Source organism: Dryobates pubescens, chromosome 5 (assembly GCF_014839835.1).
Source record: "Dryobates pubescens isolate bDryPub1 chromosome 5, bDryPub1.pri, whole genome shotgun sequence".
Lineage (NCBI taxonomy): Eukaryota > Metazoa > Chordata > Aves > Piciformes > Picidae > Dryobates > Dryobates pubescens.
In genome coordinates this window covers 35,723,594-35,751,388 of record NC_071616.1, presented here as the reverse complement: position 1 = coordinate 35,751,388, position 27,795 = coordinate 35,723,594, and the positions used below count along the sequence as shown (strand labels likewise).

The 27,795-nt window shown below is 44.8% G+C and overlaps 1 protein-coding gene across 1 annotated transcript in view; it reads left to right on the top strand.

The window, feature by feature from the left end:
* Positions 1-25,782, top strand: part of LRRC74A (leucine rich repeat containing 74A) — a 63,337-nt gene extending 37,555 nt beyond the window's left edge. The window contains 1 exon segment of the mRNA XM_009909386.2: positions 25,620-25,782. Coding sequence (XP_009907688.2) covers positions 25,620-25,782 — 163 coding nt within the window.
* Positions 25,783-27,795: the final 2,013 nt, after the last annotated feature.

Here is a 27,795-nt window from a genome sequence, read left to right as displayed (position 1 = left end):
AAATAAATCCATACTGTGGCAATGGCAAGGAACACAGAGGTGGTTGTAAGGGATCTGTCTTTATTTTCAGGCCATAGCCATACAATCTGGGCCATATGGATGGTAGATAAAGTCCTGTGGAAAATTTCATTCTTTCCAGTTGCTTCTCATTACCATTTGCTTTCAGTAATTTCAAGGAGTACTGTAGCTGCCTTTTCCAAGTCCCTGTCAGACTTTCTTCCAGACAGAAGGATTCGGGTGGCTTTAGCTGTTCCATTTTTTGTCCAAAGAAATCGGATTTCTTCTACTACAGTGTAATGAGGGCACTGTGTCCCCAGGAGGGACTAACTCTCATTTCCTGACCCAACGCTGGAGGTAGGTAAGTTACAAAAATAATTCTGCAGTCTGTGGCTACTGTTGCACATTGGAGCTGGCACTCCTAGGAGAAGGTTTAGAAATGAATTGCCTGTTTACAAAGGAAGCCCAGTGTAGTCAGGACTGGCTTTTCCATAGGCAGCAGTACAGAGGGAGTCCTGCAGCACTACTAAAATAATAGGAAAAGTAACAGGGGCTGCTATGGGAATGAGTTGTAAGCATTCATAAAACCCAAAGGAGGCACTGATTTTGCCAGCTGCACAAAGGCAGCCGTCGCCTTCTCCGTCTGGCCATTTGGGGAGTGGGCAGCAAGCAATGCATAGCCAGCCATCTTACTGCAAGTTAGACACAAAAGTCCATGTTTTCCAAGTAAGAAGGAATAAAAATGTGTTGAGCAAAAGATTTAGTTTCCCAGTGTCCATGGGGAAATCAACAGACAATGGGAAGCAACATAAAAAACATATACATGAAAGACTGTTATTTAAAACCAGTTGACATAGTCATTTTCTGTGGAATCTGGCTGACTGCAGCCAGTATTTAATTCAAAAATTCCTCAGGAATGAAGGTCTTTTGCAGGCCAGCTTTATTTGGCTGGGGTTGGGCTTTGCTTTTTCCCACATCCCGCCTGCTGAAGTTAGAGGTTGATGGCAGAGAGCCTGATTCCTCTGCCTCTTCCTCTGCTGGACACAGCCAGACAGCATCATCTCTTTTTTTAAACTCTCTGCTGAAACTGCTTTATGCAACAGAAGCTGGAGGGGGGTGCAGAGAAAGAATGGGTTCATCTGCTCTCCCTTCTGAGAACAGAGCAAAAAAATTACTTGAGGGATGATCCATAAGGAGTCAAAGTGGAGTCAAAGAAGTTAAAGAAACCACAGAGAGTCCAGAATGGGCTATGTATGGTCCCATGGCAGTAATGGCTTTCCTGCCTGATACCTAGCAAACCAGTAAGTGCTGCAAAAGAGGCTTTCTCGGATGGCAGACAACAGCAGCAACACACTTGCTGCTAGCATTAGACAAAGACAATTAAAATAATGACAGATCTAAAGAACCTTTTTCAAGCACTTACCAAAAAAATTAGATGATTGTTTTCTGCCCTCCTTGACATGTGCAGTTGAACTAGGGGCACTTTTAAACTCTGGCTTTACAAATGAGGGGTAGAAAAATTAGTCCTATTCCAATTCCCAGAACAATGTAGCAGGTAGAGAATACAGAGCAGCTTGATGTGTTTGAGCTACTCCCTTGCAGAGCCCCTCATATGGCAGTAGTAAGGCGGCCAACCCAAACCCAGCCTTAAAACAATAATGCACCCCACTACACTTCTCTCTCTTGTAGACTTCACTTGCTCCCATTCAGGGAGGGAGGTGCAGCTGATACAGCAACTCCAGATGTGCTTTTTCTGTTCTTTGCAACTGTTCATCAGAAAAACAAAAAGCCTGCGTTGCTATGGAGACAGTATCTCTGGCACCCCAGTGGGCGGCAGCAGCTTCCTGGCTGTGGAGAGACACCCAAGGCCTGGTACTTGTGCAAGCAGGGTGTGCTCAGAGGCAAAGGGTTCAGCTTGGATGACAGGCACAGCCTCATGGCCAAAAAAAATAAGACAGTGGTGGATTTAAGGATCTGAGGGCTTTACACCTGAAACGTCAAAGTGAGACTAAGGTGAATTTGGTGGCAAGCAAAAGCTGTACACACCCCGAGAGGCAGTGCACAAAGAAAGGCAGTAGCCTCTTTTGAGATGAAAACAATTCTAGATATGATAATACTAGGAGCACTGGAGATACTAAGCAAGACATTTTTGCAGAAGGAGATATTTTATTTTTCCAGGAAAGAAGTGGAAAGTCCATCTTTTGAATCATTTAGAACTTATATCTGCACTTGGTAAAGGAAATGATCCTCTGTTGGTCCCCAGGAGACACATGAAATGAGACCAATTAAGGCTTCTCTAAGTCTAAATCTGAAGACTGTGCAAAGACATACTTTATCCTTATTATATTTGAAAGTGAAAATGAATAGGGTGTGCCCCAGATGAATTAAAATGAGGGCTTGTGTTATGTAAAAAGCCAGAGCAGATGATCTGTTCTGCCCTTAAAATCTCTGAAAATATGAGCACAGAGTTACCAGACCAACTGGGAATATCTGTTTATGAGGGCCAGTCTTAACAGTGTCCACTTGATGATGCCTCAAAGGACAGTGAGAATAGCAGGTAATCCATCTGGCCATGAGTATACTGTGGAATACAGTGCAAGAAATTTCCTTGAACCAGGGGAGTGATTTGTAAAACCTGAAACTTCTATCTAAGTGTATGCTGCATTTACCATATCTGACTGCCACTCCTTTCCCAGGCAGACCCTGGCAGTGATCTGAAATTATTCAGATCATTTTACAGCCCAGATCAAATAAAAGGACTGCTTTCATTCCTGGCAGAAACCATCCTAATGGAATTCACAGAAATCACTTGAATTGTAACAGCGTTACACTGACTCTGCGGCTCTGCAGTGGGCAGTAGGTCAGAGAGTGCACAGAGCAACCCCACTAATAAGGATTAGACCATGGGATTGCTAGAAGAATTGGTTTTAAGGTTGCCCCACAGCATAGATGTAGATGTGACCTTCTGGATGTGCTCACAAGAACCCTGGGAAAGGTCTGGAGTGTTGCCCACTCTTGTCTAAATTTTCCACCCCAAAGCAGTTTTGCTTCATTACTGTTCAAGAAACTGAGAACGGCTGTTGACAGGAAGAAGCCCTATTAGCAGAGACACCCTCCTGGAGGTGGTAAGGAACAGACATTAAGCTGCTGTCTAAATCATGCAGCAGTCCAGCTGGCCAGGGCTTATTCCTCCTGACATCTGCTTTCTGAGGTACTGCCATCCATATTAGATTCCGTCAAAAGCCATTTTGCCACCAAGCTGTGTAGCTTCCTGAGACATGAGTCGCTGCAGGGGGCCCCCAGTGCCCTATCCATAGGCCTGGAGATGTGACATCCACGCCAACAGCAGAGATTGTGAGGGTCAAAACACCTTTCTTCAGAAGCACTGGAGATCTTCCCTCCCATGGAGACGCTCTGCCTTTGGCTGGCTAAAATGGCACAAACTCATCATTTGCTATTGCAGCATGAGAAATGCTGACACTCATGACATCTGCTCCAAAGCTATCTAACTCAGGAGAGTGTTCCCACGGGGGTGCACATGCAGAGGTGTTGCACTGGGGGATACTGTCTCAGAGAAGTCCAAGGTAAACTGGATGGAGTTGTGAGAGTGAGGAGCAATCCCACAAGCCAGTGCTGTTTACAAATGTTCATCTTGTTTTCAAATGTTCACTTCCTTTCCTGGTCCTGAAATAAGGCATGGCTCTGCTGGAGAGCCGCAGTGTTAAACCATGTTCCAATTTGATCAACTTAATTTTGCTTCCTAAATTTTCTATGCCATAGATGGTTGGATGCAGCATCCTGCTACTTCAGATACTGCAGGGTGTTGCTCTCCTCTGTTAAATAACTTCCTTCCTCCTTGCCAGAAATAGCTACATTTCAATAGTGAGTGAATCAATGGTTTGATTTTGTTGTCTGGAGAAGAAACAGTTAATAGGGAGGAGCATCCAGCATGATAAGCTTAACCACTCCACCAGAATCTGCCAGGTAAAAGACATTTTTGCCCAGTCACTCTCTCCCCAATCCTTTCCACTAATCTTTGTATTCAGACAGCCTGAAAGATGCTACTTAGGAGCCCGAAGAAAACAGGAATATTGTGCTGCTGTAAACTGTGTTTTAGACTTTGTAACAGAGTATTTAGTTGGTTTAGAGCTTCTGCAGGCTGATGATGTTCCAGTTCCTCAGGAGTCACCTTACTGGACAGTAACAGAGGCAAAGGGACCAGAGTGGCTGGCAGGGCTACTAGGAGGGCACTGCTGTTGGCAGGAGTGTCTGGGGAAGTGGATGTACCCAGGAAGCTAGTGAGCTGTGTTCTCTTGCTCTAGGGCTGATTTAGCTCAGAGGTGGTACGTAAGACCTTGGCCCCTCTCCAGCTCTAACCTTCCCCCCTCTCTCAGGAATAGTGGCATGGGTTAAACGCAGAAAAACTGAAGAAAGCACAGTTTTACTTAATGACACATGGACATCTACAGCAACAGAGGCAATCAAATGAGTGGAGGTGAAAGGAAGGAGTGAGATAGGAAAAGAGGGAGGGAAGAAGACCATGGTAGGGGATCCTTTCCATCCCTGCTTACAAGGTGCTGGATAATTCATGGCTCTTGTTTACACTGCTCCAGACCACATCACAGACATTCCTGGTTAATGGCTTCCATCTGGAACGGCCATGTGCTGCCCAGCCTCCCCCTCACCATTCTGAGGTCCCTGCCAGCAGTGTCTCCCTAAAGACCTTCCTACCCTCCTGCCTCTCACACACTGCTGTCACCAAGGGGATTGGTGCGTGCGCTGTCTCTCCCTGAGACATTACTGTCAAGTTTCCATGACCCAAGATAAGGGAGCTGGGATAGACCTCAGACAGTGGAAAGCCCTGTTAATGTGGGGCCCACAGGATGTGTTGGAAATGTGATGCAGGGACACCCAGTCATTCTGCACAAGCTCAGCCTGAGTCCAGCAGGGATTATTAGCTCTGGCTCAGCATCAACCCTGCTGGACCTGGGCTGCTTCCCAACAGGACCACTCAAGCATCTCCACATTGCACTTCCCAGCAGTCTGGGTTTGGGAGGGTTTATTAGCTTGGGCACAATGCCAGACATGAGCTGCCTTTCTGAATCTGTATAGTGCTTGAACTAAGAGAGCTTCACTGTGCTTAGAGCACAGTGGAAATACACCTGCTTGGCTCTAAGGGAGCCCAGGTCTGGCCAGGTTGGTGGTAAGTCAGGTTTAACAGGCCACACTGGATCCAGCAGGATTTGTGTGAAATCCCTCTGGTATCTTTGCACAGTAGTTCCCAGCCCTCACAGCTCCAGTACTATGGTTTGAAACCAACCCCACTGCCCAAGGCAGGTCAGGCTCTGCATTTTGCAGAAGTGGCAAAGCCACTGAACCAGTTCTAGAAGCAGTGTGGCCATTGTTGCACAGTGCAGCCCAAAGCCTTTATTTCTGAGTTCTGTCAGACCTGTCCTGGCTTAACTTTCTCTGCATCTGCAGTGAAGAGTGAAGTGAAAAGACAGAGCTGTGTGTAGGCCAGGACCAGTACAAAGAGGATGCTGGAGGGCAAAAGTGCACAGTGGAAGTGGAATGGCCGGAGGAGACAGTAGCAAGGAGGGACTGATGCAGATCTGGGTAAGCTGAATCCAGATGATCTAACCCTCAGCTGGCCCAGAGGACAGCAAATGGGGCCTGAAAACTGAATTCAGACTGTCATGATATGCTGAAAATTCTGTGAAGTTGGATTCAAACCCAGGCTACCAGAGCAGTTAAAGCTAATTTATTTACTAAGTGTCCTACAAGGTCTTGGAGGTGTGGTCATGGGTTAAAGGGAGAGACGCTGGAAGATGAGCTCCTCACTCTGCTCTCTTTGTTTCTGTCATGGTCTCTCTCTCAGCTAAGCAATGCATTCCCAGCATCTGTCAAGTCTGATCTGCTCAGAGCTCCAATGAGAGGCAGGCGAGGAGCTGAGATGGGAATGAAACAGATTCCCGGTCCGTGACGAGGCGCTGAAACTCCTCACTGCGCCCCACACGGGTTGCCCTGTCATAAATCATCGTTTGTCAAATTCAATAAGCATCTTTAACACAAAAGTGACGCTATCTCCTGGGAGCCCCAAGTGCCTGAAATTCTGCACAGATGTGGAAATACCAAAATATGAGGGAAGGGGGGAGGACAGGGAGGAACGAGTAAGTAGGACAGATTTCACATGGATCCATGCTGCATCCCCATCCCCCTGCCCCTCACTCCACCACTGCACATGCAGCTATGTACACTGTCTTCCTGGGAATGCTGCAGACCCACCCCTGGCACATGTTTTGTATCCACTAATAGAAGGAAGCAGGCTGTGTATGCAATGCAGAAAATCCATTCACTTTGGGGGTCCCAAGCCTACCACAAATAGCCCCCACGCTGGCCTGGGGACACAGGGACAGGAGAAGGCCCCTAGGCAATGTCTTCCTGCTTTGGACAGAACAGGTCATGGGGTACACTTCATTAGAAATCACGCCGCTGCTGTTTCCATTCCCCCAACAGCAATATGAGAGCTGGTCTCAGTTAGACACCCCGTCCCTTATTGTGCAACAACAGGAGACAGGAGAATAGGGCCACCTCAGGGGGTGCAGCTGTGAAATCTCAGTCCTCGCTGAAATGCGCTGCACGGCAGCCAGTGCCCGAGCCCCGCACTGCTATGAAGAAAAGGCTGAGTAGGTGCTGCTGTGTGCACCGGAGCTGGAAGCGAGCTCCCTTTGTGTGCATGCACTGCACTGCACGTCAGCCATACCGAAAACACTATGGATAAATAGGGATACATGCAGCCCTGACAGCCATTTTGTCTCCCCTGCAGGAGTACAGTGCCTGTCTCCGAAACGTAAAGTGTGGATCTCTAAAGCTGTTTGAGCTGAAGTAGCAGACAGGGGATAGAGACTAACATCCTCTGCAGATCAGACACCCCATGGACACAGATCATGACATGCCATCACGGCTAGCTGAAGCTCAGCCCAGCTGCCCAAGACGCATCCCAGATGAGGTCCTACTTACCTGACACACACTAGCCTTACACCTGGGCAGGGGAAGATAAAGTTCTGTTGAATAGCTGCACTCGAGGGCTTTAGCAACTGGCTTTGGGCAGTGCAGCATTCCCTGCCTGAAAGCAGGCTCACAGGCACACTGAGCTGCTTGGCTTTCTCTGCACCAGCTTGAACACACCCTTGTTGTCAATGAATCATTCAGGTCACTGCAGACAAATCTCTAACCACTTATCACCATATATTCCTTCTAAGATATGTGTGCTACAGAGCAGCCATTTTAGAAAGAGTGTGAAGCTTTCTGAAACCTTTTACAGAGGCTATTTTTAATGCCTCTACTTGCTGAGCCACACAGATACCCTGATACCACAAACTGAACTGCTGAAGTTGCAGAGGGGCAGTATGAAAACACATCAGAACTCCAAGGAAGCGTTAAAAAGATCTTCAGTAGATAAATACATCTTGATTTTGAAGGTCAGAGTATTGATCTATCTGAAGGCTAGAAATGAGCACTTTATACTGCACTTGTGATCCTCCCCTTGCTGTTATTATCATTATTGGCATTATTTCCACAGTAGCAACACCTTGGGGACCTGTTCAGCATCCAGATGCCATTACACTGGGGATAATGGACTCAGTTGGAGAGACGTGATGAACAGTGTGATTCAAAACTAAAGCAAAACTATATATGACAAAGCAAGCACAGCAAATCCTTGTGAGTCAAGCTCAGTGCTGCTGCAGCCAGACTGCTCCCAGCACCCAAATCAGGCTGCCAGAGGGTGGTAGGATCTCTGTGCTGTATTGCAGTCCCTCCTGGAACCAGGCTGTTGATATACTTGTGAAGTAATTCCATCCTGTAAACAGCACGTATCAACATATCCACAGATCTGTGCACCAGAACTACCTCTGGGGCTGCTCCTCAACATGTTCCTTTCTTTTTTAACTAAGAAATTTTGCACAAATGAAAAGAGAGGAATGAGACCCTTTGGAGGCAGGCCCCAATGTCCACCACGGCTCTGACAATGTGCCTAATGCCAAGCAGTGCAGAGGAAGAAGCCACTTTACTCACAGGCGAGTGGGAGGCATGTGCCTGTGCACTCACTGCAGGAACAGGTGGGGCCTGCCTGCCCGGAGCTCCATCTGCACCCAGACAGTGAGGGCAGAGCTCGGGCAGCCGCTCTGTGCACGGAAGATGGCCAGGCCTGGCCAGGCTGTGCCCGCTGGGCCTGCCGCACTCACCTTGCCGTGGCACACTTACCTTCTGCCCTGGCAGCTCCAGAGCTGGCACTGCCATTGAGGGCAAACACGTTTCTGTCTCGGAGAAATGCAAAAGGTCTAATTTTAACCTAGTGGACATGGGGGAGGAAAACCAGGGAAGCACGGCAGGACAAGTTGCTGCAGAGGCACTGGAAATTCCTGGGAATGGGGTAGCTGTTGAGGCAGCTACCTACGGATCACATTTCTTAGCAGCGGTGGGTAACCTTAATTAACCTAAGGAAGCTAGCTTGGGTGTGGCTCTGTGTTCTCCACAAATCCAGTTAGGATGGTATGCCCAGAGAAAACTGGTGAAAGACAGACTATGGTATTACACAGGTCAGTTATTTCAGACATGGAAATTATTATCTGAAACTAGGGTGGTGGGAGCTAATCTTAAAGTGATATATCAACACTTTCCCCCACCATAATTCCTTGGCAAAAGCTTTCCAACATGATAAAGCTGTCTCCTTTTTCTTTTTCCCCTGAAGGGAGATATCAGACTCAAAGACTGCTAGTGTTACAGGTCTGAATCATGCCTACATTCAGTCTTAGACCAGTTAAATTCTGCTTGGTGAGAGAAGTAAATATTTTTCTTTAGACTATCTTACCAAGGAAAAAAAGCTTATGTGAGTGTGCTGCCTGCACAGCTCTCTGTTACCTTTTTAACACTGTGATAACTTGCAGTCTAATTCACAGAATTCTCAGGCAATTAAATCCCAGGAAAAATCTCCTGCAATAAGTGTCACAAAAATGAATGGCTGGATAAAGTACTGCAACCCAAATTAGTGTCTCCACAGAGGGGAAGGGAGATAGAATCTAACTGTGGTACATTCTGATAGCAGACAGCTGACCAGTCAGCCTGCCTGTTGTACTGGTGCCCAATCAGCACGCAGGCAACCTGTGTATGCACAGTTACTACTCAAACGGTGTGTTGTAAAGATGTAGAGGTGACATGAGCTTCTGCACAAGATAGGGAGAAGGGCATGAGTCTACAGAAGATACTGTCAGAGGCACCTGTTCAAAGCTTCTTGGGGGTCTGCACAGATGAAGGCAATCTCAGTAAAGACTAATTGCTAAATTCCTGAGTGTCCATAATTCTGAAATTAATGCAAGAGGAGAAAGGAAAAGATGCATGTAAATATGTTTAGCACATGGCTCCACCATTAATCAACAAGGTAGTCATATCATATACATATCCATATATCTGCTCACATCCTTCATTTCTGCTAAAACCCTAGGGTACCAGTAGTAGAAGCTCACAAACACAAAGCAAAGCTGTTAAGATACCTTTACTGCTAGACAACTCCCCGACTCATCCATCATAAATTGAAGCTCCTATTCCTGCTTAATCAATAACCTTGGTAGTAGACCCTGAAGGTCAGTCATTGCAAGTTTTTCCAAGCTGGGGACAAGGGCAGCTGTGGGCTCCTCACTCAAGGGTCCATTCTCCTGCTATCTGATGCACAAATCAGTTCAGATAGCCTCGGCAGTATATCCATACCCTCACACACAGCACAGACACACGGAATACTTGCAAACACACCGCACGGGAGATAAAGCTAATAGTTTACATGCAAACATACGCCCAGACATGTTCCTTCCTGGAGCTGTCCCCCTCCCCCTCGTGCTTCACATATTATATAAGCATTTGATTCTGTAGTGTGCTCCGAGGAAGGCGGCATTTTGCCAGATTTCAAAACGGCCTCATTTATCACCTAAATCCCCTATGAAAGCTAGGGAATAAGGTTTGTAAAACAGCCCAGATGCATCTACATCTTAATAGCTTTTGTGTGTGCACAGTGCTTCAATCTGTGCTTGTGAGCAGTGTGTATTTCTGTGATTTATGAACTCTCTCTCTCCATCTTACTTGGTGTATCTGTGTGTGCCTGCATTTCTGTCTAATTGTGTGCCCAGCACATAAAACCTCCTTCTCTGACTACAGTTGATTACATCACATGCAGGTGAAATTCTCCCTGTGAGTATCTCCCATTTTGCAAATGTGATCTGTAGAGGGAACCTATTTATGCTGGGGTTTTGATATCAGTTGGCATACTTCTGTTTTTGTTACAATCACCACTTTAGTGCTGGCTCCTTAGGCAGTGGAGGCCTCTATTTCTTCCCTGTGTTGCAGGGATTTCATTTCGCTGCTATATATAAGAATCCTGGTGAAATAATTAACAGAAGCCTCCAGAGGTCTGGTTATGAAAACAAGGCTCCATGTGCCAGCTTCAGAGGAACCTTGTACTCCTTGCAAACCCCTCCAGGCAAGGAAGATATTGCAGCTGAGAAGGGAACATAACCCAGGGTAAGGAACAGAGAGCATTGAGGAGGTCTGTTTCTCAGTCCCTGAAAACAGCTTTAGCAGAAAGCTGGAAAATGCAGCAAATTAGAAAAGGAGGTTCCAGATGGGATCACAAAAGAAAAGGGCATTGGTTCCATCGACAGTGAAGATTAATTTTAAAATAACATTAAAAAAAAAACCTTCAAAAGCATTTGACCTGTGTCATTCTAGTGGTTCCAACCATCTCTTATGTGGAACAGAGAGAACACTTGAAAATTCCCCTTCTTTCGTCCTTTCTTTGTCCATTTCCCTTTCAATTCTTCTGACGAGGAACTGCTGCTGCTGCTTCTTTCCTCCCCTCTCCCTCCCCCTGTCTGCTGTCAGCCATTTCACTTGGCTTTTTCTGCTTTTGCATTCACCAGAGCTGAATTCAGTGACAGCCCCTTGGCAATTTCCCTTTGCTGGTGACTCAGGTAATTGGATCTGGTGCCTTGGGGAGCTGCCAGGCATGATGTCACAGCTCTGCAGAAAAAAATACCCTATGTAATTGCTCGATACACTAGCTAATGTCTCATCCTGGTGGAGGGAGGAACTCCGAGTTTGGGGGTTGCCAAGATTTCAGAGACTCAGGACTCTGCGGTCGAGGTGAATAAAGAATTCTCTTTATTTTTTGTTTACACAGGCTCGTGCTTGTTTACTACATGCTCGTTAACTGTCCCCTGAGTGGGGAGTCTGAACGTTCATAACAAACACTGAAGACCGTTTAGGAAGAGGGGAGGACTGTGAACCTTTCATTAAACAAAAGAAAACGGGGATGAAACATCAATACAGCACAAGAATTAACAGCTCTACACACAATGGTGTAACTCTATACCAGGGTTTATTCTGCCCTTTAACAACATTTGCCTACCAACATTTAAATGCACTTCGATCCTTCAATCCTTCCAAGATTGCGGGAAGCTGTCTCTCTCTTCCCAGCTGCAAGGAGAGGATCCAGAGGACAGGCTAGGAAGCAGAAGGGGTCAGCGTTAGTCTCAGGTATTAGAGTGTATCTGAAATCCATTAAGTGAAGCAGCAATATGAGAATGAGCTAATGGGTGACTCTTGCTAACGCACTAATAAAATGGAACTGGAGGTTTCTGGCTCTCCCCTTCACTGCCCTGTCTTGTTTGGAAAAGAAAGTCTCTGGAGTTCAGTATTCAGAAGAAGCTGACTGTTCCAATTTCTGCTTTTCAGATGTTTTATGTTGACCTTCCTTCTTTTGCAGACTTAAGGAGTCTGGCCAGCAAGGATCTGGCAGGGTGAGATATTTGGGCCTCAGCTCTCTTCCCACAGTTCATCTGCAAGCTGAATCCTTTGCTAAAGCTATCGATCGCTTTGCCAAAATGAGGGGATGGGAGCAGGAGAATTCAGAAAGGAAATCTTTGATTGTCTTAACTGGAGGAAACATCTACCCCAAGCAAAATTGGACCTGGTTGTAACAAGGTGCTTAAAAATGTCTCAGAAGACCTCACAAGAAAATCGAAGCCTTCTGTCAGATATGTCCTGCTCTGGAACTCCAAGGTGAACAGACGGGTTTGCGCCAAGAGTGGTTTTTTGTCCTCTCCGCTACTGCAGCTGAAGTGATGTTGAATAACTTGGAAAACTCAGCAAGTCCCGAGAAGCAATCAATCATTTTTTGATAGGTCACCTTCTCCAGCTAGAAGCAATCTGTCCTGACTTTCCACCATGCTCTGCCCAATTCAGCAGATGATAATAACCATTCCACTGGGCTGGTTCTCACACAAGCACAAATATCATATTTCTCAGCTCTCTGTCATAGCTGTTTGTTCAGGCAGGTCACCAAAAGCTGGACTAGGTCTGTTACCATATTCTCTAATAGCCTTTTATTTCTAATCCTGCCAGTCCAGGCCATCCACTCGTCTCCTGTGGCTTTGATGAAAGGATAAAGTTTCCAACTTTGCTGCCTTAGTCCAACCTTCCTGGAATGACTCACTAGTTTTGATTTCTTTTTAGATGTGAGACCTGTGCAATATTCAGACTGCTGTGGGTGGCTTGGGAATTATCTTAACAGAGTCTGGAATAAAGGCAGGAGGCTTTCAGTTCCCATTTTTCCAGACTCTCACCTCCTCACACTCTGCCTCCAGATGGCATGCTGGTATACTGGGATCTAAACGGTATCACAGCTGCAAAAACCTTAACGCTGACGGCACCGCTCCACTTCTGGAGAAAATGTTAGAGGTCTTGCTGGGGAGAAGAGGCCACACCTGTCCCTAGCCCCTGCTTAGGACCTCAGATGTCCACATGAGTTTAGCTCCTGGCTTATCCCACTCAGAGCCTGGAAGCAGGGCTGATCCCAGCAGGATAAAAGTTCAGCTACCTAGTGGGGTAGTTAGGAGGGCCCAGCAATGGTCTTAGGATTTTTTTTAAGATTGAAAAAAAAGAGGGAGGGAAAGGCAAACGACCTACCCACTCTCACTGCCATTAGTATTTTCATCACTTCTGTTATTAGGGGAATTTAAGCACTAAGTGGAGAAGCAATTTGCTCTGGAGAAGCCATTTGCACAGAGTCTGAGGAATCTCCCTCTGTCCCTCAAGGCTGCAGAGGGAACTTATGCAATCTCCACTGACAGTTCCAGGACTACACACACAACTTTCCCTAGCAGTACATCCAAAAAAATAAAAATCATAATTTTTTTAAAGGCAAAGTCCCTATGCCTCTATGATTTCTGACATAAAACACATATCCACACATTTTTTTCCTCTCAGATTTCCTCCTTGGATCACCTGAGATGCTCAGGCTAGTCATTCACAGATTATTTATTGCTTCTGATTTCTCCCCCTGAAATCTTCTGTCAACCAACAGAAGTGGTGTATGGATATAAGGACCTGGAAGTACCAAGTGTAAAAAACCACTGCTGTATCATGACAAAGCAGCAGCACAGCAGAGAGGTTTGAACACCTTGTTTGGGAGCTGATGTGAGCACTGAGAAAGGTATCACTAGCCGTAGAGCATACAAGCTATTCCAAATGGAAAGAGCAGATCCAAAGGCAGCCTTGGCCAACTGCCCTCAAAAGCATTTTAGGAGACTCCAGTCTGCCAGTCTGAAGGCAGGGTCAGCATATGAGCACCGAGATCAAACCACTAGATAGCCAAAAAAGCAAACTGACTACACACTCAGCCCTAGGGCAGAGAACAATTGCAGCAGCTGACTGCTTTGGCAAGCCCAGAGATCAAAGAACAAAGCATTATTAATTACTGCCATTATGATCATTAGCATAGTACCCAGTAGTCCTGGTCATGGACCAGTACCCCACTGTGTTAGTCAGTGTGGAAACAGAGAAGAAAAGAACCGGCCCTGCCCAAGGAGCAGAGCTTAAGTATTAAATGGCTACAATGGGGATGGAAGGAACAAAGAAGCAACAGTGCCACAGGGAGAGGAAAGCTGCTGTGAAAGGGATGCAAACCAACAACTGCTGGCTACTGCCAGCGCTGCCTCTGCATTATCTGACAACCAGCAGGTTTGCTTAAAGGTCTGTACAACACACTCTGGTTCTTTTAACTCAGTGAGGTGGCACATATAGCTGCCAGATACTGATGGTTTGTCTCTTGAAACACAGCAGCTGAAGACATTTTTAGGTTATTTGAAGTAGAGGGCAGAAGAGCTCTCCACCTGGAAAAAACCTGGTTGAACTCTGGACAGTGCAGGTGCTCTGCGATGTCCTTCCCAGACTTTCCAGCACATGCTGCCTGCTGTAACGCTGCCCAGGAAGGCAGAGGGTGACATGCCCCTGCACCAGAACAACTGTTCCTGTGTCACTTATCTGTTTCACATCAATAACAACGTCCATTCTAGTCTTAATAACAGAGAGTCTATGTTCTTCCAAATTTTTCTAGTCAATGTTATGGCTAACAAATGGTGATATTTTTGATGTTCCTATTGTATATCTCCGTGAACAGCTTACATTTCAAACAACATTTAATGTAACTTCCCCATCTCTAGTCTCATATTTTCCTGTCAGGGGCCCCATTATCCCTTTGTCACCAGTGGAAAAGATGGTGCCTCATGCACACTGTGACTTACTCAGAGCCACAGGGCCAGCCACTGGTGACTCTGGAATTCAACATCAGAAGAGACATGACTGTCCACACTGGGTCTTCCAGCTCTGGGCAGAATTCTCCCATCCCATGTGATTCCCTTATAACCACATCTGTGAAAACGTCCTGCCTAAAGCTTCCTTTTAATCCTTCTTCTGATGTCTCCACATTCTTATCTTCTAATGGCCATGCTTGCATTTTGTTCATTCTCAATGTTCTTACACCCTCCTCAGATGGTGATTTCTTTTCCCCTTTTATGAAGAGATTCCAGCCACTTCTTGGAAATCTCTTTATTTTATGTACCCCTAAATCAGATTGTCAGATAGAGCCTATACCTCAGCATGCAAACTTCTCACCAGCTTTAAAATATTTATCACGACAGTATCTCATGAAGGAGGTAGATACTGAAGTATTTTGAAGCTAGGAAGTGGAGGACTAACCACAGCCACTAGACAGTGGTAAGCATTCATGGACCAAAAGTCAAGGGCTGAAATCATGAGATATTTTCAAATACTAATGCTGCTGTTCATCTTCTAAATCTGATTTCTGAAAATATTAAGGGCTCAGTTCTTCTATCCTTTGTCTTAGCTGTGCTAAGGCACATAGAGGACAGGGAGGTGATTTGAGACAGACAGCAATGGCTTTACCCACGGGCAAGTTCTGCCTGATCAGCCTAGTGGCTCTCTATGATGAAGTGACTACATCAGTGGACAGGATATGGCTATCACCTGTCTGGACTTCTGTAAAAGCTTTCATATGACCCCCCAGAACGCTCTCTGTAAATTCAAGAGAAAGGGGTTTGATAGGTGGGCTGTTCAGTGGATAAAGAATTGGTTAGGTAGTCACAACAAGAGGGTAATGGTCAATAGCTCAAGGTCCAGATGGAAACTGGTTACAAGTGGTGTCCCTTAGGAGCCCATACTGAGATCAGTACTGTTTGATATCTTCATCAGTGATATAGACAGCAGGATAGAGTACACCCTCCACCTGCTTGCAGATGACACCAAACCGAGTGTACAACTGATGTATCAGAGGTATGAGATGACATACAGAGGGACCTGGACAAGCTTGAGAAGTGACCCTACGTGTATCTCATGAGGTTCAACAAGGCCAGGTCTTCAGTATTAAGACAGGTTGGGGGATGATGTGATGAAAAACAGCCTTAAGGAGAAGGACTTGGGAGTACTGGTGGATAAAAAGCTGTACAAGAGCTAGCAATCTGCACTCAACACAGAAGGAAGGCCAATCACATCCTGGGCTGTATCAAAAGAAGTATGGCCAGCAGGTCAATGGAGGTGATTCTGCCCCTCAGTTCTACTCAGGTGAGATCTCACCTGGAGTACTGTGTCCAGCGGTGGAGGCCTCAGCACAAGAAGGACATTGACCTGCTGGAGTGAGTCCAGAGGAGGGACACAATAATGACCAGAGGGCTGGATCACCTCTTCTACAAGGGCAGAGTGAGAGAGGTAGTGTTCCTCAGCCTAGTCCTGAAACTCCAAAAGCACAGTCTCAATATTGCAGCAACAGCCTGAAGAACAACTGCACAAAAAGAGACAGCCCTATGCTCTCCAAAATTTCCACGAGGAGATATCCCACCTGACTTAGCAGTTTCCTCCCTGAGGTGACCCACAAGGAACAGGTTTGGTCAGTAAGGGCAACACTTATTTGTATAACACCCCTTTTAATCAAACCTTTATGTGCATTGCCTAAATACAGTCTCCAGCTGGCACTTCTGGAAGCAGAAAGCTAAGCTAGGTGGACCATGAATTTGACCCAGTTGGGCAAACTGGGTTTGGAAAACTGTACAAACCATTTACATATATTAAATACATTGTTACTGGATTTGGTTAACACAAGGACATTTAAATCCAGATAAAAGGACATTTCTTTTTTCTTTTTTTTTAAATAGCAACCCATGAAACCTCAGCTTTTTAATAAGCACTCTTTCTTCCTTTGATTTATACTGTACTGGAATCATTCTCAATATGTCTCCTTTAACTTCCTGATGCTGCCATTGGTAATGGTGTAGGAACTGCATGTTGGCCTCTGCCATTGGTGTGTACAGACCACAGGTCTGCAGACATTTTTTTATGAATAGTTCCAAACAAAGGGCCAAAAAAGTTTCTTCCTTCAGATAAAGGCTGCAGGCTTTGTCCCTAAGGTGTCAACTGCCTTACCTGGTCACTGAAATATCCCAGCAGAGGTATGGAATAAGGACAAATCAGTGTGTGTGTGTTAGTTTATGGGATGAAAATGAGAAGCTGGATGCTGGATACATTTAGAGCCCACATGGTCTGGTCATGTGAGTAAAGATGATTATGCACGTCTGGGAACAAGACTATTAAAAGAAGGAATGAGGAACTTTCTGAGGCTGGCAAGCATCTTGACTGACTAGCTACCCAAAAGATTAAATAAACTGCTCACCTCATGCATTTCATAGTCAAGGAAACAGAACAGCATCCCAAAGGACACTTCATCTTCCAGGATTTCATCTCACCTACTTTGAAATACATCTTATGAACAGGCAAGCTGCCCTCTTAGCACAGAAAGATAATGCTAAGTGAGGTTCATGCCACCCTGAATCTTTAATTTTGTTTTCTGTGTAATGAACTTCAGAATAGCAAGACAATTTTTGTGCATTGGAGAAAATCATCTGATGTGCAGAGATACTTACAAAGATAAACACTGTGTTTTGTGTGGCTTTTGGGCTGCTCAGCCTGGCATTGGTTCTGTGAAACTGGGAAGCAGTGAGGTATAAAAAGAAGGTGGCATGACCAATACCAAACAGTGCAGAAATATAGAATATCCTGTCTCACCAAAACCTCTTGACATTGTTTTTGATGCAGTTACAAATTCGGTTGATAAAGCAACGGGTGCTGATAAAATATATTTAGATTTTGGTAAAGCAGCTGACTGGCATTTGATGAAAAACAGCAGTACACAAATCAGCATTGCCTTTATTCAACAATTTCAATTCCCACTCAATGGATATATCATTAAAAAAAAGTAACTGTAAATGAAGCATCATCATTATCTGTGAGTCACTCTACCGAGCACCTAAGAAATCTATTTGGAGTGCCAAACTACTCAATATCTCTATCAATTAACTGGGAGAAAAATAGAGAATCCATTTGTTTTGACAGAAGAATTGGCAGAGAAATAAATAATGGTGGGCCATGGTAGCTACAAAGATCCACCTGGAGAGCCTTGTTAGGTTGGCTTAGGGAAGGGAAGGGAAGGGAAGGGAAGGGAAGGGAAGGGAAGGGAAGGGAAGGGAAGGGAAGGGAAGGGAAGGGAAGGGAAGGGAAGGGAAGGGAAGGGAAGGGAAGGGAAGGGAAGGGAAGGGAAGGGAAGGGAAGGGAAGGGAAGGGAAGGGAAGGGAAGGGAAGGGAAGGGAAGGGAAGGGAAGGGAAGGGAAGGGAAGGGAAGGGAAGGGAAGGGAAGGGAAGGGAAGGGAAGGGAAGGGAAGGGAAGGGAAGAGGAGACCAGGTTGGAAGAGACCTTCAAGATCATTGTCCAGACAGCACGGCTGACTACAGTCAGATGCAAAGTCATCCAGCACAAGAGCTTCCAAAATGGGAGTGCATCCTGTACTGCAGGGATCTGAAAAATACTTAGGGATTATAAGAGGAAACCAAGTATATACATCTGAATAAGGGATGCTTATCATCTGGAAAGGGTTCTGAAGCAAGATACAGGAATAAGAATTGTAAAACGCATCTCTCCATGACAAATTGGGATGCTTAATCTGTTGATTTAAGGTAATTTTTTACAGTCCCTAAGTAGCTACATAGGAAAGAGTTCAGACAATATGTGACTGTCTTTTTAAAGAAAAAGGCATATCAATATTTAATGGTTTAAATCACACACAAGGCAGATTTAGATAAACATGAAAACAGTTCAGCAATGAGATCAATTTTCTAGGATGCAGAAGAATTTCTGCCATTTTAGTTCTGTAACTCAAGAGAAAGGTTAAAAATGTGCTTCCACTTCTGGATCACCTCTTAAATGACTGATCCAGAAACACCTAATGAGGAGCTGTACTTTGCGCTATACCCAGCACAAAATTACCTCTATGATCTTTGTGTTCTTCAGCTGGTCATTTGTGGGACATGAGGAGAGGGGTTGGAGCTGAGTATCCTCCTGACATCAGTTCACTGAGTAAAGATTCAGAATAGAGGAGTACCAAGTTCAGGGCCATTCACAATATGGTCAGAAAGCAGACTGAACCTCTCTCCCGCCTGGGGCTTTGCTGCACAACATCTCTCAAGCCTGATTAATCCTTGCCTATCCTAAACCACTGTCACAATCCATTTGCCATGAATGCCATGGAGATGCAAAGCAGAGCAACACCCAGCTCATGTGCTTACCTATATTTGGTTTACGAGTAAGCAGTTATGTCCAGCGGTAAATTCACCAAGAACAACTCCACGTTCAGTAGCAAGGGACAACTTCCACAAAGTAATGTTTTTCAGAAACTTCATAGTTTAATAGGAGCCTCTGGATTAAGTAAATAATGACTCTTTTCCTAGGGTGGTACATTAACCTCTTGTGGCCCTGTCCTATACCAAACACAACGACCTCTTTGTCAAGAAGTGCAAACATGAATTTAGGAATCTCATCTGAGACCACAAATATTGACCATAGTTACCTGAGATACAGATTTTTCATACTTCAGCAAATGTGCAGCTATTTCAGTAGCAGAAGGCACAGTTCCCATCTGCTTGAAGCAGACTTTGGTTGCCCATGACAGCGCATGATTTGGCTGGGGAAAAAAAGTGGCAGAACTGCAAAGCCTCTGACTTGTGGCTCTTGTGCCCTTAGTCATTGAGTGGGTGACACAGTGAGAGCTGCAGCCATGGAATCACAGAGAAGCTGTTGAGGAGGGAGAAAAATAAAACTGCTGTATGGAAATGCATCAAAGATTTGAAAGTAACTAAGGGGGGGTGGAGGACAGGCCAAGATTAAGGGGTGTTAGCAGTTCTTGTGTTTGGGAAGATTATTTGTGTATATGTGTGTAATCCTCTTTCTGTCAGAACACTTGACGAGTGTGTGACATGAAGTGTGTGTGCATTTGTGTACACACAGGAATTTCTTCTGTCCCCTTTTATGTTTTATAGGACCTGACTATGACAGTTATGACTGCTGATTTGAAATCACCCTGAATCAGACACCACACAGCCCTTTGAAATGGATTTGTCTTCACATCATTCTGATACTGGGATTTGATACGGACTGGAGGTTTTTTGTTTGTTACTGCTGTTGTTGTCACAAGCTCCAGCACACATACTTCAGTTCAGTCTCCACTCTCTTGTGTGACACATAACACTCAAAATGATAAGTGTGTGGCTACAGGTTTTGCCATTGAGAATCTGGGACAAGACATCCAGACAATAATCAGTTTTCATCCCTAAGACTGGCTGCAACAGAAAACTTGTTCCCCTTGAAAACTGTCTTAACTGATCTTCCCTTCAGCTGTCCAGACTCCTGTATTATGCTTGTGCTATACAAAAAGTCTAAAAATCTAGTATCACAGACAAAAAATATGTTCCCTCTTCCACAGATATTGTATTTGCAAAGTTTGGTCACATAGACAATTTTTTAGACATGTTCTTGTGCTAAAGACAGAGTTGGAAAGGCAAAGCTTGAGGTATAAATCTTGCCATAGCAGCTACACAGAAACAGGCAGCTTAGGAGTTTGAAAGGCAGCACAGGCTCCATCCTGGTCTGCATGCATACAAAAGCCTTCACTACCCTATGGTCAAGCCAGGAGAGAGGCTACATCATTTTGAGATATAAAACTACCTCATCTCAACTGGTTCATGTGCTCCTGCTCTGAGTTTATAAGAAGGGTTATACAGGGCTACTGAAAACAGCCTTACAGAATTGCCATTTAATGAAAACAAGTAATTAAACAGGAAGTAAAGACATGTAGGACCAGAAGGGCTCTCAGAGACCATTCAATGACAGTGTACCTTAACAAGTGCTCACAGACCTCTGTTTAAACTATGCTGATGCAAAGAATGAGATGCCACTCTTGCCTTCACTGAATCGAGGTTTGGCCATTTCTCCAAATCACTTACTTCCTACTCCAAACTGCTTACTGAGAACTCTTCCTTTAAAATGTATTTCCACAAAGTGTGCTCCCATTTCACGATGATTTAATTTACATGACATTTCTTCTGTGTGCTTAGACAAAGGTCAGATGAGACATTGTTGAAAGCCTTACTGAAATCCAGACATAAATACCTATTATTTTGCCATTCATTGTTAGGCGGTTACAATGCCAAAAAGGGATTTAGATTGCTTTGACATTATTTGTTCTTAACAAATGAACCCAGGTTGTCCTTGATATCCTCTAGGTGCTTATGAATTGATTATTTGATAATTTATTCTGGTGTTCTTTCAGATACTGAAGCTAGCTCGCTTGCTTAACACGTCAAAGTCTGCTTTTGCACCTTTTTAAGCTGGGTGCTCCCCTGCCCTCTATTAATTCTCTTTAGCCTCTCCATACATGTATTAACGCTGAGCAAGTGATTAAGTACTCTGCTCCACAGTGATGCAGCAATCAACCAGTATCTCACAGTCCACTGAGACACCACTTGTTAATATATTCCTGATTTAGAGCCCTGTTGCGTGTTACTGAATCCTGCGAGTTGCTATGCCTTCAGAAACGTCCTCTGCTCGTTTATTTTAGAGCAACAGTCAAGTTACAGTTTCAAATTTCTCTTTAAATGTACTGCAATGTGGTCTGTAAAACTAGATCTCACTAACATTAACATTCACCAAAGCATTTTGCAATTGAATCCTTGCTGAGGAATGGGGATGCACCACGATTTTGCACGCGGACTACTTTATACATGGAAGAGAGAAGGAAGATTTAGGTGGATTATAATAGAGTGCACCAAAAATACAAACAGATGGTCCTATCACAGGTGAAATTAAAACTGCTAACAATTTTTGCAAAAAAAATCTGGAAAGGTAATTTGTCCATTGGTAAGGGTGAAGTGCTACAAAAAAAGCACTCTCGGGCTTGTACTGTGCCAGGAGGCAGCTGGACAAGGGGATGTAGCAGATGTAGCAGCCACTGAGCTACTGTTAAGTTAATGATCAGGATCACAGGATCACAGGATGTCAGGGGTTGGAAGGAACCTCCAGAGATCAGCGAGTCCAACCCCCCTGCCAGAGTAAGACCATGGAATCTAGTGCAGGTTGCACAGGAATGTACCTGGAGTGACATTGGCTATCCTCCAGTCATAGGATCATAGAATCATAGAATCAATAAGGTTGGAAAAGACTCAGAAATCATCAAGTCCAACCTATCACCCAACACCTCATGACTAACTAAACCGTGGCTTCAAGTGCCACATCCAATCCTTTTTTGAACATTTTTTTGAACATAGTCCTCAGGCACCTCTCCTGTTTGCCATGATTTTGCAAAAATGATGGAGTGTGGTAGAGGCACAACATCAGCCAGCTCTCTCAGCACTCTTGGCTGCATCTCATCAACGCCCATGGACTTGAGTATATTCAATTTATGTAACTGATCCTTAACCCAGTCTTCACTGACTAGTGGAGAGTCTTCCCTCCCCCAGTCATCGTCTCCTTCATCTAGGGTCTGGAATTCATAAGGGAGTTCAGTCTTAGGAGTAAAGACTGAAACAAAGGCGGCATTCAGCAAGTCTGCTTCCTCTGCATCCTCAGTTGTCAGGGCTGCCTCCTTGTTCAGCAGTGGGCCCACACCTTCCCTATTCTTCCTTTTCCTACTGATGTATCTGAAGAAGCCCTTCTTGTTCTCTTTAACTTTCTTTGCCTGTTTTAGTTCCAAGAGGGCCCTGTTTTAATGTTAATCAATACTGTGTTCTTCTATCACAAATCAATTAATGACTAACTACCCTTTTCAAAACCTTTATGACACTGATCTTAAAGCAGTGCCATGACAGTTCCAAGAACCACAGTCCTATGAAGTCTCTTGGACTAAAGGTTTGTGCGCCTTCAGAAAGGATGCACATGGGAATGGAGATATCTCTCCCTATGCCAGACCCTTTACTCTGCCATTAATATAATCTCACTGGGGCCCTAAGATCTGCCCAGTATCTGTAGATATCACAGTTGTTTAGTGTTGGTACACTGTGTGATGTGGCATGACCTTGGAAAAGAGTCCATCACTACAGTGCATTGGAGAAAATATCCATTTAGACTTGCAGGATGGAAATAAGAGAAAGGCTAAAAATTACATGACATAAAAGTCTTGAGATTTAGGATGCAATGTCACATGCCATCAAATCAAATGTTCTTATGAATAACAATAGAAAACAGCTGGGAAACCTGTAACAAAGGACTTTATTATGCTTATACATTGGACTCAAAGTCTGCACAGGGTTAGGTTGGCCTAGGTCGTATAAGCAGGGACATCACCTATATAAGCATCTCTGCACTGCAGGGAATTCTTTTCTCCATGCACTCATAAACTCCACCTCAGAGTACGTGAGAGCAGAGCAATGCTTGGCATCCCACTGGGCTGGTTTTCTTTCCCATGTCTCAGGAAAGGTAAAATCTTTTTCTTCATTATAACTGATTTGTCATTTTCAAGCTATTTCTTTCCTCACTCCCTCTCTCTCACTGCTATAACTCTTTTCACTCATGCTTTCTTTTCATCTCTTTCTTTCACCTTGTTTTTTTCTTTGCTGTTTTCAGATCTGTCCTTGGTATAGCTAGAGAAAGAAGATTTCATTCAAGCAGAATGATCTGTAAAGCCATGACCCTGCTGTAGTGAATGCCTTGGCTTTCGTTATCACAGGGTTCAGAGGAACAGCGCTATCAACATGTAAAGAAAGAGGCTTTCCTAAGATATTCTTAGATAGTTTCACAGAAGGCCTTGAAAAAAAATGTCAAGACCTAGAATCGATGTAGAAAATATTGGGGGGAAGGCTAGGGTTTCTGGGGCTCTTCACATGACTTCTTCAAAGTCAGAGGAAGCATTCATCCATGACCATCTCATATGAACACACACTCCTACAAAAAGAAAGGATCCATTTCACTGGCTCTCTAAGTATCAGTTGTGTCTGTGATAACAAAGCCTTGCTGAGGCCAGAAAAACAAATCCAGAAGTCCTCCTCCTGTCTGTGGGTTTGAAGGAGGTTGGTTGTGCTGCCAGCAGCCTCCATACCATGATCAAGCCTGAACCTCTGCTGAGGACCATTCAATATGTCATGGATAGATGCACAGGCAGCAGTTCTTCAAGGGGCACTCTACTGTCTTGTTTGAATATAGCAAGTCTGATGCCAAGTAGTAGCATGGAAGATCTGATTGCTCCAGAGATGGTACTCACAGGACTGGCTAAACAACAGCATAGCTGAAAGCAGAGCAGAACTTGACCTCTTCTTCAAAGTGTTAACACTTCCTGTCAGCTGGAGCCTAAGTTGCTCCCAGGCATTTTTCACTAGCTGTTCCAGTCAGAGAAGACATGGGTCTGAAACACAAGTGATGACCAATTCTTTATAACACCTATAAGAAGTCTTGTGATACCAAAATGCCCTAAATTGGAGTATAGGAGATATTAGTATCTTTAGTTCAGCTGAGCTTCTGCAAGCAACACCTAACAAAGCTCCCTGTGCTGTAAAGAGCAAGTCACTCTAGGGGCATAAAAGCACTCATGGTTAAAAAAACCCACCACAATTCAGATGCTGTAACTGCAGATATTTTTTTAAGGACAGCATGCCCATAGCTGTATGGAGTGGAGAGGATGAGCCTCACCATACATGGCTTTCACTATCCATGCAGGCACACTGTCAGAGCCCTTACTACAAGGCAAATGCAGCTTCCAAATCTGTGTATGCAAGTAATTTGAAAGCTAGTGTATGCATGGTTTTTATCCCCTCTGTTTGCTGTAACACCCAAAACACTGAATAAATTCAAGTTAGAAAAATCATCTCTAATCCCATTTAATCTGTCCCTTTATAGTCAGTAGAGTGGCTTCTTACAGTGAAGTCCCCAAGCACTTTTTCACTAGCACTTTCACTGTGTCCCTCAGGCTTTTCTTATATTTGATGTAACAAAGATTACCCACATCCACTTTGAGCAATTTAGAGTTGAATTATTTGTATATTGGTATGTATAGGATTTCTTACCAACTTTCTCAAAACAGCAGATTAAGTTTACTCAGGTCTGCATTTGGCTATACCTACATCTGTCTACACAAATGGATGTTGTATGACAAGAGATTACTTCTGTGCTGATTTGGTCAGAAGTGGTTTTAACTGTACTACTGACCTTATGCAATATGGAACCACAGAATCATTTAGGTTGGAAAAGACCTTTAAGATCATTGAGTCCACCTCTTAATCTAGAATTGCCAAGTCCATCAATACTTAAAATTCTCCTTTTGGAAAATAGCTACAGATGCCAATTCTTTCCTGCAAAAAGGAGACATTGATTTGAAAACTGTCCTTTTCAGGATCCCAGAGCTCCTGACCTGAATCAGCCCTAAAATTATGTTGGCTTGCTTGTTTGTGAAGACCACCTCCTGCCACACTGGACAAAACCAATTCATTGCCTGATGGGCCTCCCCCATCTATTTCTGCCCATTGCTTGTCTCTTATATTAGGCTGTAAACACTCTGGAGCAAAGACCTCTTTTTTTTTCAGTATTAGAGTATAAATTGGTCCTCATTTATGGTCAGGACTCTGAAGTGCTACTGGAAAAGAAGTGACCATGACACACAAGTTCTCTGAAACATCATTTGGCAATTTATAATTCTGAGCTTAGTACCTTAACAGACGCTGGATAATGAGGAGCAGGGAGGCTGGGCTCTGGAATTACTAGTTTTATTATTAAATGGTGGAATGATGAGTTAGTTATTCATTTGCAATCAATGATGTGTGCAACGTCAGAGAGGGAAGACAGACCCCATACCCTAAAGCTAGATGTGAGTGGAAGGATCTAAAAGCCTGAATACATCTAGCTTGTTGAGTGTCAGATATGGAGAAGGAAACAAGGGTAACCGCAGCGTCTGCAGGAAGCGACTACCTGAGGCAGATAAAAGGCAGGAGAATAAGATTAAACTGATGCACATGAAGAAGCGCTCTCTTTCTGAGCAATATGTGAGGCTGCAGAAAACTCTCAAACTTGACAAGGCTTAATGAGAAACGACATTAATTTCTGAGCCTCAGAACTGGGAAGTGCTCCCTCCCCTGCTGACTGAACTTATTTATTCACTGTATGAAGGGAACAACCCAACACTGTCCCTACAAGGAGTGCAAAGCATAGATGTTAAGCATATTCCTACATCTTAGTGTCTCTGGCTCTCTGATCTAAAGCAAACATGATGAAATACACAGAAAGAAAGCTGTACAGAACCAATGCCGGGACTGTTCACTATTTAAAACATCTCCACGAGTGGGTGACAGAAGTTCCCTGAAAGTGAGGTAGGTTTAGCCCTGCAAAAGAAGCCCTGAGCTATATAAAGCAGCTGCTACAGGGCACAGCCTGCCCCATCTGCGTATCGGCACAGCCACTCTGGTTGCTCATGACCAGCAGGCTGTGTTCTCGCTCCGAGCTGGCCCCAGCTGCTGTTCCTTGCTCCTTTGACGTGTATGTGTGTGTGTTACATGACTATAGAAGGAGCAATCAGTCAGCTCCCAGGAATCTTAGCAACAGCCGCGTCCCCAGAAAAGGCTTGTAGCAGCTGGAGTGGTGATGACTCAGCAGCATGGTCTCTCTGGCCTCTTGCTGATCCCTGGCAAGGACTGCAGTCCAAGTTCTGGCTCCCTTGTTTGGGTCAGTGCTTTCTTGCTGGCACCAGTAGATGAATTCCTGGATCCTGCTGCCCTTGGCGTTAGAAAGCAACCAAAAAGGAGCTGATAGCTGGAGCCAAAAAAAAAGGGGGGAAAAAAAAAAGGAGAAAGAAAGAGAAAGAAAGAGAGAAAGAGTGAAAGAAAGAGAGAGAGAGAGAAAGAAAGAGAGAGAGAAAAAGAAAGAAAGAAAGAGAAAAAGATAAAGAAAAAGAAAGAAAGAAAAGGAAAGAGAGAAAGAAAAAAGAAAGAGAAAAAGAGAAAGAAAAAAGAAAGAGAGAAAGAAAGAGAAAGAAAAAGATGAAAGAAAGAAAGAAAGAAAGAAAGAAAGAAAGAAAGAAAGAAAGAAAGAAAGAAAGAAGGAAAGAAAGAAAGAAAAGAAAGCAATGTGTTTTAAACAAAAAATTTTTAAATAAACAAAAATTAACAAATCCCACAGAATCCTATGAGTACATTATAACAAGGGGGACAAATGGTGGAGCTCACCCATGGTACATGTGTAGGGGAAAATGGTGGCAAGTCAGGCAGCCCACCTCCCTGCAGTCCCTTGGGAAATAAATCAGATTGGTGGGGTTGGGGCTTGGCTGGAAACCATACAAAACATGGCTAGAAGGCTTGTTTATTTTATGTAACAAGAGTTTTGAGAATGTGATGTTGAGTAACTGTCGACATTTCACCTAGTTTAAGTCACTAGTGCAGTGAATCTGTCTGGCCTCCAGTTGTTTTCGCCTCCGAGTATAACATATTTATATCGCAGAGCTTCCCCACCCTCCTGCAGCAATGTCACAGAGGAGCGAGGAGAGGGACTGAGATTTAGGAGTGAGGGGCCAGGGCCGCCGAGTGTCTGCGCGGCGGGGAACCCCGTGCTGGGGTGGCGGGAGCTGGCGAGGGGTCGGTGGGGATGGGCAGAACGGCTGCAGAGGACAAGGGCAGAGCGGCTGCGGCAGTGAGGCCCCCGAAGAGCCGAAGGGGGAGAGAGGGGGCAAGGAGGGGCCGCAGGAAGCGGGGAGGGGAGCGGGGAGCGTATGTCTGGATTTTTTTGGCAAAGGGCTGCCGGGAAGCTTGCTGGTCCTGTGCCAGGCTCCAGCGAGCTCCGCTTTGCCCCTCCCTTTCACGAGCACTAAAAATTCGCCCTGAAACAAAAACATCCGCGTGTGTGTGTAACAATCTGCCTTCTCAGCAGCACTGCCGCCACCCCGGCATCGCTGGCCTCATTTCTGGGAGCAGGAAATGAGTAAACCAGAAATGACTTGGGAGGAGGTAGGAGGGGTCGCCCCGCTGCCCGGCGATGGCCGCCTCTCCTAGCCGTACAGCGGCTGGGGTTGCTGGGAGGTGGCCGCGCCTTATGCAGATGTCGGGGAC